This window comes from Cannabis sativa, unplaced genomic scaffold (genome assembly GCF_029168945.1).
Source record: "Cannabis sativa cultivar Pink pepper isolate KNU-18-1 unplaced genomic scaffold, ASM2916894v1 Contig1, whole genome shotgun sequence".
Classification (NCBI taxonomy): Eukaryota; Viridiplantae; Streptophyta; class Magnoliopsida; order Rosales; family Cannabaceae; genus Cannabis; species Cannabis sativa.
Genome location: NW_026870037.1, coordinates 2,820,469 through 2,837,195, shown reverse-complemented (window position 1 = coordinate 2,837,195; position 16,727 = coordinate 2,820,469). Strand labels below are relative to the sequence as shown.

Here is a 16,727-nt window from a genome sequence, read left to right as displayed (position 1 = left end):
AATATGAGACTTAGAAAATGTATAACTAATTACAATTTAGAGGTTATTCTTATTTATAACTGGCCCAAATCGGGACTTGATTTTTGTATAACAAATTAGAGGTTATTCTTGAATAGAATATTCTTAAATAGAGGTTCTACTGTATATGCTTTAGCATGAACCACACAAAGATAGATACAATAGAAATTTCTGGTAAAATGCTTAACTTAGGAGATAAATTACGTTACTTACAAGTTTTAGGAATTGGTAACTCACTCATTCAGTGACATGTTGCTTAGGGTATATGAACAAATTTCAGGCTACATGTTTCTGAAGTATTTAACTCCAATTCTAAAATTAAATGCTTTAATTCCATTGATTGAGATTAAGGGCACCCCCTATTTAGGGGGTTCACTAGAGTTTGAAAGCCTTGATCATACTTTCATTCTTTCTCTCGCTCTAAAAGTTCAGCTTTTATCCAAAAAAACATAAAAAAAAAATTGATCAAAATTGCTTAATTTTATCATTTCCTTAGACTTAGGTGTTGGACACCACGACACGTGAAAACGTAATTACTTTATTATTGTAAAAGTAATTACACCAAGACTTGACCATTTTTTACTAGATCATAATACACCAAACACTTACTTTATTATTGTAAAAGTAATTACATATCATATATCATTTTAGTAAAAAAAAAAAAAAATTAGATAATGCTAGAAAATATGAGAGTTAAAAATAAAATAATTTACGGCATAAATATTTAAGTTGAACTACCAATTGTAAATAAATACCTAAATTTAATTTTTAGCGGAGTTATAATTCTGGAACTTTTGTAGGTATCTAGCTGTGAAGTATTATACGTGTTAATTTCTAATTGGTGCAAGTCATCAAATTTTAATTTTTTTTAAAAATAATTTAAATATACCAATAAAAAATAACACGTGGATAATGACTTAAAATTTAACAATCAGGTATTTATCGAGTTTCAAAAATATAACTTAAGTATTATTAACGCCAAAAATTAAACTTAAGTATTTATTTACAACTGGAAAGTTAAACTTAAGTATTTATGCCGCAAATTACTCAATAAATAATAATTATACATGTGCTAGCTCATGATAACGAAATAAACTATAATAAACTATTACCATTTAATTAAAAATCAAAGGTTTAAAAAATACCCACACCTAAGAAAAATTCTATGTAAATGATGAAAGATATTCATGGACCATAGTTTTTATACAATAAAGCCTTGCGTTTTAGGAGAAAAAAAACTTTAGATCCCACAGATTGGAAAAACCACTCTCAACAATGAAGAAGTTGCAAATGATAAAGAGTTCCAACTAGGAGGTAACAAAAATACAAGCAAAATTTTGTATAAATCATTTTTTTTTTTGGGTTTTTTCAGGAAAAATCAAGTTAATTGTTCCTTAACAATACTAATATTTCTTCCTTTTATTATATGTATTTAGCTAGTTTAATATTTTTTCCAATAATTATTAAATTATAGCAGCCAGGTAGGTAATTAATCTCATAGTTTTGCAAGAGCCTTTGAGGATTTTTTTTTGTCTTGGTTTTTAATTTTTGAAAGGTCAAGATAGAGGAAGTTAAGAAATTATTTGGGAATCTACTTTTGCCAAATATCCTTTCCAGTATTATAGGCTTTTGTATATAGTGCTACCCATGTTTCCAATTTATTATTTTCTTTTCTTTAACTTTTCATGGGTCGGTGGATGTCAATGTCTAACAGTACACTAATATATATTATCTCAAGTAAATTTTCATGAAAAGAAAAAATTAATAATAAAAACACTATACCCATCTTTGGAAATCAGATATTTAGGTTGGAAAAAAAAAATTATTTAAAATGTGATGAGAATATATTTTTCATAAAACAAGAGTTCAATTTGATAAAATTTTATCAATATCAGATATAGTTATAAAATATTTCAACAGGAGAAATGATATCAAAAGATTTCACGAACCTCATAGTTGGCTTAGGGGACTCTTTACTTTGTAACAATGGTACTCACCAACATGTTATGTACTATATTGTATAATTGTTTTTTATTTCTTGAATACATACTATATTGTATAATTCAATTGTAACATGTAATAATATAATGGATTAAATAAAAAAATTAATCCACCAAAATATTTCTCTCTTTCCTCTATTACTTTCTCTCAAATATTTTCTTTAAATATGAGATCCAAACAAAGGTCACGAGCTTTGAGCATTTGGAAGTTCAGTTTTTACTTTTGCTTTTAGAAGTAAAATATTAGGATTAGTGATTTCTTAAATTAATTAATATCATTCTGCTTATAGAGTATCATACCCTAAATAAAATAGGGATAAGTTGAAAAATACCTCTTTTTTATATCCATTAATAAAAAATATTCTCTTTTTTGAGTGGATTGCTTAATATATTCTTACTCTTTACTTAAGTCTAGTATATAATTTAGTAAATTTACATAACCTAAGGGGTCTAATGGGAACATCATCCATAAAAGTGGGTATATCTAAAAAAATATGAAAATAGAGGTAAAAATTAAAACAAGTAAAATAAAGTGGGTATACAATGTAATTTTCTCAATAAAATATTGTCATATTTTATTAGCATGGGAAAGAAATACTTCTCTAATAGAACAACTTGAGAATTTTTGCCTAAATGCTATTTTGAGTCTTGTAGTTTTCAAAAGTTATTGATTGAACATTTTATTTTGTTATATGATAATTTAAATTTTGTATTTTTTAAAATTGTACAAAATAAATCTTTAGTTTACTTTTTGTTAAATTAAAACTTAATAATAATATGACTTAAATGTGTTATGACAACACTGATTATATTTTTTGCATCGGTCTATGCTAGCAAGGACGGACTCACTTGTATTAATATGGGGGGTATAGCTCCCACTAACAAAAATATAGCCTTTTAAAAGATTAAATTTAATTTTTTTAATTTGTTAATTATAAACTAAAATAGTAGAAAAGCTCCCACAAAATAAATAAATCTAATAAGAATAATTATAATATATGTATAAATATATATTTTTAATAATAAAAAGCCTCCACAAAGAAAAATTATGAGTCCGTCACTGTATGCTAGAAATTAACTTCAAGTTGATTATATTATAAAAAATTGAATTCATGATCTATTTTGTACTATATGAAAAAAAATATAAAATTTGTTATTTTAGTCCAATCGGCTAATTTTATAAAACAAAAAATCCAAAATGGTATTTACCACTATAAATATTACATCTTTTGTTTTTTTTTTAAAAAAAAAGCCTGTATTACATCTTAGTTGAAAGTGAAATTTAGTCACTTTGTTGTCTAAATATTACACCTTAAAATAAAGTGAAAGATAATTATCTATCATATCAATATATATGTTGTCATGTAACCACTATTTATGAAAAACCAAATTGGGAGATTGGGACTTTTCAGTTTCACCGGATCTGTCAATTGTACAATACATTTTCTTTTCATATGATCATTACATTTTCACTTTATAATTTCACAATTAATTGCTATAACATATTTATTATTTATGTTCCAATCAAAATATATGCAGATCAAAAAACTCAACCCACTTTTATCAGTTATACACAAGGCCACCCACACTGCATTATATGCGCATGCACACTAAATTTCACACTCACTTTCATTACAAATCCACTATACATCAATTTTATCAATTTCCCATCAAGGAAATCATTAATTCAGCAATTAAATATATACATATTTATATATAAACATTTCTCTTCATTATGAAATTCAATAAATTATTCATGACATAGGATAACAAATCTACTTAACAGATATGGATGCTATATATTTATAAGGTACAAATTGCTTTTAGGGGCTTCACTTTGGAAGCCTTATATAACACTTTTGTCAAAATATTTGACCTGTACTAGGTGTACGTACTACTAATAATGATATATAGACCTACATGCAATGTACATTTGTAAAATGTATGTTTGCTAATCAAAGTTATTTATGGGTGAGAGAGTGTAGGGAGATGTGATCATTTACTATGAGTTGCTAAAAAACACTACTAATGTAACTTTTTAGGTTGATGCAATTAAGTATCGGGTCCCATATAATTTAAAAAAATAATTTTTAAGCAATATCACTAACCAAAACAGTGCTCTTTTACTATGCATCATGTTTGTGTAGAGCTCATCAGCTTTCATTTGTTTCCTCTACCTCTTCAATTTCTTCTCTGCTATTAGCTGAACAAGTTGGGTAAGCAATCCATTTGTAGCTCTCCTATATGAGCTTAAATAATACATGTTCAACTGGCCTGATAATCTCAAGCATTATAATAACAACTTGAAGTTAAAGAATAAAACAATATTGATTGAACATTTTCTTTACAACTAAACTAGAAACTAAGAAAAACTTGGACATTTTGATTTAGGATCACTTGAAAATGCCTAATTAGTAAGAGCATTGTTATTGGACACTTTAAGGCGCTCAACACCACACTGATTTAGCGTGTTATTACGTCTGATTATCGATTTTTTATTATTTATTAAATTAAAATGTGTGAGAGTCAATATTTAATTGCACTAACCTTGTGGTGCTTGGTATATTAAGGTGCCTTTTAATATTTTTTAATCAGTAAACCATGAGAGAGATTCCTTTGTTCTAATCACTCTTTCTAGAAACACATCTAAATCTAAATACATTTTTGACTCTAATTCAACTTGGAATCGATTTTGGACGTATAAAAAGCCTAGAATGACAAAAATAAGAGTTGGGAGAGAGAAAAATACAATTTGGAAGTAAGGAAACAATATTGAGTGATCAATGAAGCAGATTGAAGCGACATTGAAGATTTTTCACTAGTTCTATCTTTTTTTTTTATATCCCTTTTATGTTTCAATTTTAAATAAACTGAAATAATAAATCATATTATTTTTGACTAGTTTTTTTTAGTTGTTAGGATTAGACAGATTTCTAATTATGATTTTAATTTTATGATTTAATGCAAAGTTTAGTTTTAATTAATCCAATATCATTGTGATTCTACCTTGTTTAATTGTTGTTGTGATTATAATTTATCTATTGTTGTTCTTTATGTGATTATAATTAGGGTAAATACCATTTTGGACCCTCTGTTTTACAAAAGTTACCAATTGGACCCTGTGTTTTGTTAAATAACAAAATAGACCCTGTATTTTCTAAAATAGTACAAATAGGACCCTGAATTGATTTTTTGTCAAAATAAAGTTTAATTATAATCCGATCTAAAAGTGCTATGACAAAACTGTTTACATTTTTTGTATCTGTTCGTATTAAGCATTGTCTTCAAGTTGGTTGTATTAAAAAAAAAGTTGTCAAAAATTAAGCTCAGGGTCTTATTTTTACTATTTTAGAAAATACAAGGTCCATTTTGTCGTTTAACAAAACACAGGGTCCAATCTGTAACTTTTGCAAAACACAGGGTCTAAAATGGTATTTACCCTTATAATTATGACTATTATTTAGATTGTGAAATTTATAACTCGAGATGGAAACTTTTGAATAACCAGACATCAAGTAGAAACTTAGATGGTGTGATCAAGATCGAGAGATAAACATTTCTTAGGTAGCTGAAATAATTTTAAATTGTGAAATCGAGAGGTAGGATTTTTAGAGTTGTTTTTAGAGTGAGACTTAATGAATGTATGTTTTAATGGTTGTATAGAGTTATAGGCTATTGTTCACTTGAGATAGGATACGTGGATACAATAGTGTCACTACAAAAAATTGTTACTTTTAGTGACAACTTTTTAGCCACAACAAAAAATTATTTGTAACTAAAACATACCATTTAGACACAAGTTGTCACTAATTTATTTTTAGTCACAACAAGTATTGTGATTAAAAACACATTTAGTCACAACAAATTTTAATTTTTGTGACTAATACCTTTAGTCACGGACTTTTTAGTCACAATATAAGAATAATAATTTATTATTAGTCACAAATTTTGTTGTGACTAAAAATAAATTTTTTTGTAGTATGTTCTAGGTTTTTGAAAATATTAGAATAGATTAAGTATATTAATTATTAAAATATGAGCAATTTGCGGCGAAACCCCCTTATGTTTTGATTTTTATACACTTAACCCCCTTATCTTTATTTTTGGTGGCAAAACCCCTTTATGTTTTAATTTTTATACACTTAACCCCTTATCTTTTTTTTTGTGGCAAAACCCCCTTATGTTTTAATTTTTATACACTTAACCCCCTTATCTTTTTTTTGGTGGCAAAACCCCCTTATGTTTATTTTTCTTTGCAAATTTGACACGCCAGTTAAATATTACCGTTAAATATCAACTGGATGACCACTGTATACACCTTTGTATATGTAACGGTAAAACCTCGAAGTCGATACAGTAGTAATCCAGTTAGTATTTAACGGTAATATTTAACTAAAACTTTAAATTTGCAAAGAAAAGTAAACTGAAGGGTTTTGCCACCAAAACAAAAGATAGAGGGGTTAAGTGTAAAAAATTAAAACATAAGGGGGTTTTGCCACCAAAAAAAAAAAGATAAGGGGGTTAAGTGTATAAAAATTAAAACATAAGGGGGTTTTGCCACCAAAAATAAAGATAAGGAGGTTAAGTGTATAAAAATCAAAACATAAAGGAGTTTCGCCGCAAATTGCTCTTAAAATAATAGTTATATTATGGTGAAATTGAAACCTTGGTAATTCTTTTTATTTGATTATACTCTGCTTATTCTTGTTGTTGTCATTTTTTTTATTATTTCTTTTTAATATTCTATTGAATCATTTAAAATTGATTGTTTGGATAAAATTAAATTTTATTATTCACAATACTTAATTACTTTTAATCTTGTGAAACGAAAATGGTTACTTGACTACTTTATTATTTGTTCGACATGTGTACTTGTAAGCATATTTTATAAATTTTACAATATTGTACTCTATATATATATATATATATATATATATGAAATACTTTTTAATGGGTAATACTCATTAATTTGCACTAAAAAAAATTAATAAGATAATAATTTAATAACTTTTTATGGCAAGTTTCCAATAATTATTAAAAAAAAAATTATATTTATTTTTTATAAAATTGGAAATAATAATTACAACCAATAGTTTGAAAAAATTATAAATTATTTTTAAAAATTAATTGAAATTACTACTTTATTATTTTATGAAATTGTGAGTTTATTAATAATTTATTATTGTAAAACTAAGAATCATTTATGAAATTGTGGAATCCAATTGTCTTAATATTATTCATGCTCTTAAAAATAAAACGCTACAATACTTCTTAGTTCTTACTTAGAGTATCATTGTCAGAGAAATATTATTATCATCTAATAATTTTTTTAACATTACCATGCATCATTCTCCTAGAATAACTAATGATGTGTTGTTCATTATTTATATTCTTAGGATTAGAAGATGATAATCTTGTCTAGGGGCCAAGTAATTTTTTGTGCTGAAGTGTTGGCAATTGCCATTATTCACTAATGTTTATGACACTTTTTTTTATTAAAATTTTCTTCATTGGTTTTGTTCTTATAGGTTTTGGTAAGCTCAAGTATTTTAAAAAAAAATAAAAACATATAAATGATTGTTAATTATTATGAAATTAAAGATTTTAGGTTTAGAAAAAATCTTATACATTTTATATGTATTACAGCTTAAAGCTTAATTTTTTTTTTGTTCTCAGTAATGCAATTTAGAATTCTAGTTTGAAGAAATTTTATAAAGAGATAAATATACACTTTTTTCTTTTTAATCTTTAAAATGATTTTTATTAAAAAAAATAATTTATTAGTTTTTTTAGCGTGTTTTATTTTTTAAATAACAATTCCATATATAAATTTTTTATTTCTATTATTAGTTTTATCTATTTTAGGAATATAGAGAATAACAAAATCAAAGAAAGAAGTGGTAAAATTGAAAATATTAATTTTTTAATATTTAATTAATGATTATGAATATCAACCATTAGATATTTGATCCAATGGTCAAGAATAAAATACCCATACATGGGTAATACCCATTAAGAGCATACCCATATATATATGTGGTATTAGGGTTTATGTTTTGAAAATGCTATAAAAATAATTCTGATTATAAATAAAAGTTGAATATTTTTATATATACTTGTTTGTTAAATTATAAATATCAAAAAATTTCTTATTTATACATGAGGTTGTGATTTTTAGTTATACGAAGAATTAAGATCACTTAGTCATGAAGAAAACAGTCAGCAACATATTAAATTTTAAGAATCTTTAATCAATGTTTGTTAGTATCATTCACTGATGTCCGTTATTCGGTGCAAGTAATCTCGATTCGGATTATTGATGTAACATGACATCTAAGTAAAGGTGTTGTATATAATAAAAATTATATATGACAATGAGCGATATGAATAAAGTTGTCTTTATCAAACTTACCATTTACTATAAAGATCTAATTCATATTGTTATCCCATTTTTCGCACTGTGACGTGGCAACACATGCTGGTGACACGTGGACCTTATTCCCTACATCTGGCTAAAGAAATGTTCCTAACAAAGCTTAGCATACATCTGCACGGATAAGGTTTTCCCAACCGAGCAGTAGACAATCTGAGTAGCGTATCAACACTTAGCAATTCAAAGACTTGCATCGTGAAGCAGAAAAGCAATCCCTATAAGTCTGGGATTGTACCACAGAGATATGGCAAGCTGTCCAAATCTCACAATCTGTGTATTCTAAATATGTAATATATTTTCTTACCAACTATAAAAATTGTAAGCAAAATGGAAACCTTCCCTCAAGTATTTAGCCCTATAAATAGTAATCCATTATCACTGGTAAAGGGGTCGAAAGAATTACTTTAGAGAAATTTAAGAAAGCATACTCAGAGATTTCATTGTGAGAGCTTCAAGAGAGGAAAAACTATATTCTTTGTTCTTGAGTTAATACAAAGCAAGGGAGTAGGCTATTACTGGACTAACGGGGCCAAACCTCTTTAAAACCTTGTGTTCTTTATTGCTTATTACTTTATACTTTACTTTGATTACATTTTCTATTGTTTACTATTTGACTCATTGTCGTTGGCTAAAAGCAAGGTCAACATTTTGGTGCTTTCATTGAGAGCAATAATCCAAGTTTTCTCTTTGCTTTAAGTGTGATCTGACACTCAAGATGGTGATACAAACTCGTAGAGGCATGGTCGATTAGGTGGATCCACTGGCAGTAGATCCCGCATTGGAGACTTCAGGGAATGCAAGGGTCCCACCAATAACCAATCTTGAGTAACTAAATATGCAACTACCTACTGCGGGTCAAGGTGTGACATCTCCTTTGGCTGGAATCACACCCGGTGTGCAAGAGACTGGAAACACTAGTTCAGCAGCCGAACTGGGTACTCCCAGCACTGGAATCCCTTCAGCAACAAATGTCCAGACAACCATTGGAGATGACACTGAGATCTAGAACCTTCGTAATGCTCTTGGGCTCATGCAAGGTCATACTAATACCTTGCATCATGATCAGGAAGAGCTCCGTGCTGCAGTGAACCTTGCGTTCGAAGAGCAAAGGCGCCAGTTCACCGAATGGAGGGATAGAGAGATGGAAACATTGAAGGCTCAACATGCAGCCATTGACGACCGAACAAGACAGGCTACCGTACTAATATGGCTGGCCTACCAAGTTGCTAACCAACAGACTGCGTCCAGCATCCCACTGGGCAGCTCGGAAGAAATTCTTGCTGCGCATACTGCCCAAACTCTGAACGGTCAGCCGTCCAATCCCCAATCACATGTCCTGAAGAAGGGAAAAAGTAGCACGGTTAACCGAAGAAGGGAAGTTAGCTGCTATACTGGGGGCATCGAATTCTTGGAGAGCTGTGGAAAGACACCAAGAAGAGTGGTCCTGTAGACTCTATGAGTGATTTCCTTGATCGAGCAGATGGTTTCATCAAGCTTGAAGAAGCCATTTAACGGGCAGATGTCGAGCCTAGACCGGGCCAACCGCAAGCTCCTTCAGCTGGAACGTCCGTCCTAAACCCCCAGTACCCTAGCAGTTCAAATCCGGGCAGAAAAAGATCTAATAACAACGGCAGACAAGGCAATTGGAAAATAAATCATTAATCAGATCAAAGTCCCAAGCATTACCATCAATTCTCATTAAAGTATTAACCTTAGCATGGAGCAAACTCGAATGAGAAGACACCACAAAAGGATTCTCCACATTAGGCAACCAAGATTTTCTCATAATCGCGATATTACAACCATCACCATCACACCAACAAATGCCTTTTGAGACAAATTATTGTGATTCCCACACACCTTGTCAAACGAGTGCCATCGTTATTAAAATATATATATATATTTTTTTAAAATAGCTCGTTGGCAACATGTTATAGAAAATTATATAAAAAAAAATAAAACGGTTAGTAGTCACTGATATTTCAAAATAACTAATTTACTTCTAATTAAAGGAGTGGATTTCATATATTCTCATGATTCTAAAATATTAGGTTTTTTAGGTTTTCTTTTATATATTGTAAGTGATGTGGAAAAATTTACAGATTACAAATAATAGCTCATTGTAAACAAAATATTCTGCCAATTTTTTAAAAATTAAAAAACAAACTGCGCTTCGCGTGCGATTGTATTATTTAGTGATAATTAAATTATAAAATTATAACAAATTTTAAATTTTAATATTTTATATAATTTTTTTAATAGTATTTTAATTTTTTAACTTTCAGACTTAGGTTAATAAATTAATATCTTCACATATGATAGCAAAAATAATTTTAATGATTGAAAAATCATGATATGATTTTATAATTATTGTGATCACTGTATTTCACTTGTATTTACCAGTACATTTAAAGTCGTCACCGTATTTTACTTGTAATCATCACTAAATTTAAAATTGTTATCATAACTGTATCTCACTTTCACTTGTACTTACTACTACATTCAAAGTCACTGCCATCGTTGTATCTTATTTGTAATTGTGACTAGCTACTATTTATCAATAAGTTTACTTTGTACATAAATAAAATTAGTCAAGGAGTTAACTACTCACTTTTTATATATACTTTTTTTTTTTGAATGGTAATTCAACTTTTATTAGATAACCATATCAGTCACCAAAATAGGTAACAAAACAGTTGGAACAGAATCCAAACTGAAATTACAATCAGGGAAGGATACAGAAGCTCGAGCTAAGTCACGAGCCACTGTATTTGCTGATCGACGAATAAAATAAATAGAAACATTTCTTAAATCATTAAGCAAAGCCTTACACTCACTAACCACTTGACCAAACGTGGAAATCATAACAATTGAACTTCTTAAGGCTTGGACAACTGATAAGCAGTCCGTCTCGAGAACCACCTGCTGCAATCCACTAGATTTTATCCAGCTTAACGCCTCCCGAATTCCTACAGCCTCGGCCAATTCTGGTGTAGCTTTTACATTGAATAACTTTGTATGGCCATTGATGAGAAGCCCCGGAGTATCTCTGGCTACCCAACCAACACCAAACTTTCGAGAAGCTTCAAAGATTGCTGCTTCAACGTTAACCTTTACATTATTTTCCATTGGAGGCACCTATATAATGCTCGACTCCGTCGCCTTGGTTCAAACCAGCAGACAAGAGCTCCAAACCAGAAGAATGAGCATTTTTCCATTGTGAAAGGTAACCTTTTGCTGACGTAACAATGTTTTCCACCGTCTTGATCTTGTTTTGCCATACACGGTCATTTCTTGCATTCCAAACCGCCCAAGCAACAGCCACCAGCAGCTCACAATTCTCCTTATCCAATCTCTGAAAATTGCTAATACACCAGTCCAGAAAACTGTGTTGTTGCTGCATAATCGAGGAAATGCCAACCCTGTCCCAACAATCTTTAGCAATCGGGCAGCAGACTAGAGCATGTGAGATGGACTCTTCTTCAATAGAACACACATGACATTGTGAATGGGGTACTGCATGTTTGATTCTGAGTTGCACCATTGTGGGGAGGCAGTTTGTACATGCCCTCCACACTAAATTTTTCATCTTTGGAGGCATTTTGAGGTTCCAGAATTTTTTCCAAAAAAGATTCACTTGTGATTCCTCAAAGTTCACCAAACCTTTTAGCTCCTGGAGACGTTTATAAGCACTCTTAACTGTGTATAAACCCGACAATTCCCCAACCCAGATTAAATGGTCTTGACTGGTTGTGATATTAAGTGGAATTTGGACAATTAACTCCCTGTCTCGTGGTTCAAACAAGTCATTCAACACCTCCATAACCCAACTGAGCCCCTCAATAGTGAAGAGATTGGCCACTTTTGCATTTTGAAGCCCCGGATGTGAGGAAATAACCCAAGGATTTGCTTTATCCGGCAACCAAGGGTCTCCTAAAACATCAATGTTCTTACCATCACCAACCGCCCATCTTACTCCACTAGCAACCAGATGTTGTGCCTCCAGTATGCTTCTCCACACAAAACTAGGATTAGAACCAATTTTAGCCGTAAGAAACGTACCATTCGAGAAGTAATGAGCTTTGAAAATTCGAGCTACCAAGAAATTAGGTTTGATTAGTAAGCGCCAACCTTGCTTCCCTAACATTGCCAGATTAAAATCCCTTAGGTTCCTGAAACCCATACCTCCTTTGGTTTTGTGGTTACAAAGTCTCTCCCAGGACATCCAATGGATGCCGGAGTTACTATTAGCCGAGGTCCTCCACCAGTATTTTGACATGAGACTCTCCATATCTCTAACGACCTCCATAGGCAATAAGAAGACATTCATAGCATAACTGGGAAGAGATTGGGCAACAGACTTGATAAGAATCTCCTTTCCCGCTCTAGAAATGAACTTTGATCCCCACCCTTCCAGCCTTTTCCTCACTTTTTCTTTCAAATAACCCAAAGCCGAAACTTTATTGCGGCTCATAGAGCTTGGCAGTCCCAGATAAAGACTACACTCCAAAGCAGGTGCCATTCCCAACTCTCCACAAAGATGGTTTCTCAAAATTTCATGAGTATTAGCATTGAAAAAAATTGAAGATTTTGAGAAATTAACCTTCTGACCTGAAGCCAATTCAAACTTGTGCAAAGCTTCTTTAACCCGAAAAGCCTCAGTTTCAGTGGCCTTACAGTATAAGTAACTATCATCGGCGAAAAGCATGTGAGAAATTCTTGGCGCCCCATTAGCTACTTTACAACCGTGAAGCCATCCTCGTTGTTCATAACGTCTAAGTAAAGCTGATAAACCCTCTGCACAAAGGATGAAGAGATAAGGGGAGAGAGGATCCCCTTGCCAAATGCCCCTAGAAGGAGTAATAGGCCCGACTTCATGATTCCCATGAACAACCGTATATTGAGCCGATGTTACACAAGTCAAAATCAACCGAACCCAGATCTCAGTGAAACCCAACTTCCTTAGCATTGCTTCAAGAAAGGACCACTCAATTCTATCATATGCCTTACTCATGTCAAGCTTGAGCGCCATATACCCCTCATTGCCTTTGCGTTTCCTTTTTAGATAGTGCAATACTTCGAAGGAAACCAAAACATTATCAGAAATTAAGTGCCCAGGGATGAAAGCACTTTGATTTACTGACACAATGGAATCAATGAAAGGCTTCATTCTATTAACCATAACTTTCGTAATGATCTTATACATGATGTTACATAGAGCAATAGGCCTAAGGTCCGACATAGCTTCCGGGTTTTTCTTTTTAGGAATGACCACAACATTAGCTTCGCCAATACCATCTTCAAGGACATCATTTGTAAAGAAAGACCGAACCACTTCCACAATATCATTTCGCACTATAGACCAACAACGCTGAGAAAAGGCCGGAGTCATTCCATCTGGACCCGGACTCTTATCTGGATGCATCTGAAATAGCGCCTTCTTAACTTCCTCTTCTTGAATGGGCTGACACAATTCAGAGTTTACAAAAGCCGAAACACAAGGATGAACACAATCTACCACTTCCATACAGTTTGTATTAGCCGAAGTAAATAAATTATGGAAATAGTCTTGCATAACTTCTCCTAGACTCGACTCCCAGGTTACCCAGTTTCCTTGAGCATCTTTTAATTGCTCAATTTGATTATTCTTCTTTCGGCTACTAGCAGCCTTGTGGAAGTAACTACTATTTTGGTCGCCTTCCCGTAACCAAAATTGTTTCGCACTCTGCTTCCAATAACTCTCCCTTTGATCAAGAGCTTTAAAAAGCTTTTTTTTTTCACCTCCTTGTAGCCTTGCACCGAACTAGCATCCCTTTTATTCTGCAGATTCTTCAACTCTTTTTTATACTCTTTAATTCTATGATTAAGGGACCCCGTAATCTCTTTGCCCCAAACCTTAAGCTTCTCGGCACATAAGCTTAATTTGCCACTCAAACTATAAGTATGACCAAGTTCCCAGCATTCTTTTATAATTTCAGAACAAAGCGGCTCTTTCAACCAGGTGTTTTCAAAACGAAAACGATGGTGAGGAGCAAAAACAGTAGGAAGAAACGGTTCAAGGAAAATGGCCGCATGATCCAAACTAGAGAAGTCTAAATTAGAGAGAGTAGCTTGTGAAAATACCTGAAGCCAAGCCAATGTTGCCAAAGCTCTGTCCAGGCGTATCTCGATCCAATTATTAGACCCTCTACCCTTTTCCCAAGTGAACGAGTGGCCTTGAAGCTCAATATCAACTAAGTTGCATTGCTGTAAAGTGGCATTGAATCCCGAAAGTAAGCTTTGGGGATATGGCCGACCCCCTCTCTTCTCTTCTTGTCGAACAATATTGTTCATGTCACCAACAAGACACCAAGGAAGGTCCGAACGAGTAGACAAGGTTGGAATCAAACTCCAAGTATCTTGGCGCCGACTCCGGTTGGGTTCTCCATAGAGCCCAGTTAGCCTCCAGTTACCAAATTGAGCAGTATGAACAACAATCTCAATATGGTTATTAGAGTAGCCCATCAAACTCCCATCTTCTTTATTCTTCCACAAGAGAGCAAGCCCACCAGCTAACCCAATTGCATCTACAGTAAAGACACCCTCAAAGCCCAATAATCTAGCAAGCCCATCAACTTTTGATTTTTGACATTTTATTTCACACAGAAAAATAAAATTGGGTCTCTAAACCATCTCTTTAAGGAATTGAATACTCCGTTGGTTCCCAAGCCCCCGACAATTCTAACTTAACACATTCATAATTCTTGGCGGGTCTGGACACCAGAACCCACCCCACTCAAGTTTTTTGTAACTCCCTCTTGAACCAATATGTCCTCACAAACAATTACATCTTCTTCAGCAAGCCCATGCACCTTTGGTCCAGCTTTAGGAAGGCCCACGTCCCTAGCTACCCCTCCAATTGGCCCACTAACTTGACCCTCAATAACTCTCTTTCTTTTAGAATCACAAAATACCAGCCCATCATTTGAATTGTCCACCTCATCACCCACCTTTTCCTTCCTTAAAAACGCCTCCCCTGATATTTGGGATTTGTTTTTATTGACACTCTCTAGATTGCTATTGTTCTGGCCATATCCCATCAATTGCTCTCCTTGATTACTCTCTGCCATTAACTGATCATTAATACCCCCTCCTGTCGTCGGCGCAACCACCGGGCCTCTTCGCTGGTTGGAAGAACTTGCCCCAGGCCACCCAGAATTTTTCGTAGCCAAGCCAGATCGTAGCCACCGTGAGCCATCCGCATAATTACGCCTTCTTGGAACCGCCTTCATCTCCAAATCAAAGTTCTCTGTGATCAACTCTCTCGGAGTATCAAACAGACGTTCACAAAACTTTTCTGTGTGGCCGAGTATCCCACAAATGAAACAAAAAGTGGGTAGATCCTCATACTTGAAAGTGACATGACATACCAGGCCCCCCTGCATTTCCAACTTCTTCTTCTTTTTCAAAGGCTTCTCCAATGGAATCTTCACTCTAATTCTCAAATAATCTCGCCAAACTCCGGAGAAATTGTTTGGGTCCGATTTGATGAACGATCTAATATAATTACCAACCCCTCTAATGACTTTTTCAGACATAAAACCAATTGACAAATTATGTAATTGAACCCAAAGTTCCAGAGTATTCAAAGGTATTGATCTAGGATTAACTCCGTGTGTTACCCGCTCCATAATCAAAGGTGCCCGATCGAACGTCCATGGACTACCATCGATAACTCTCTCTATGTCCACCTCATGATAAAACTGAAAAAGGAAGAGGTTTGGATCTAACTCCTTCACATACAAACCACGCCCCGACTGCCATAGAGACGCTATTTTGTTTTGCATAGCTTGAAAATCAATGGATCGATTTGTTAGAAACCTCCCCACTAACAACCATCTATCGTCGATTTCTGCAAGCCCATCCTCCCTTGCCTCAAACAACAAGCCTTCCTCATCATCATCTTCAATCGAAAAACTGGCGTAATTCTCTGTTAAATTCTGAATCTGTGGCTGTCTATTACTCATTAATCTCAAAGCACCAGAAAAACACACACAGGAAGCAAACAAAACTAAACTTTTGAACCAAACCGTTTACACCATGTCAAAACGACAAGATAATTTTACATTTTGTGTACTCATACCGCAATTTAGTATCAATATATGTGTGATACTTTTTATATATGCTTTAATTATTCTATTGTAGATTAAAACCTAAAAAATTTAGAGAAGGGTTGCCAATAAAATATGTTAACCTTTAAGATATATTAATAAAAAAGAAAAATTACTGACAAAGTT

The 16,727-nt window shown here is 32.7% G+C and overlaps 1 protein-coding gene across 1 annotated transcript; it reads right to left on the bottom strand.

Annotated features, from left to right (window-relative positions):
• Positions 1-11,106: 11,106 nt before the first annotated feature.
• Positions 11,107-16,457, bottom strand: LOC133032913 (uncharacterized). The gene is made up of 4 exons (XM_061107382.1): positions 15,212-16,457; positions 14,233-15,065; positions 11,626-14,176; positions 11,107-11,534 (listed from the first exon to the last, which is right to left on the bottom strand). Exons 1-4 carry the CDS (start codon positions 16,455-16,457, stop codon positions 11,107-11,109), a joined length of 5,058 nt encoding a protein of 1,685 aa, XP_060963365.1.
• Between the last annotated feature and the right edge of the window lie 270 nt (positions 16,458-16,727).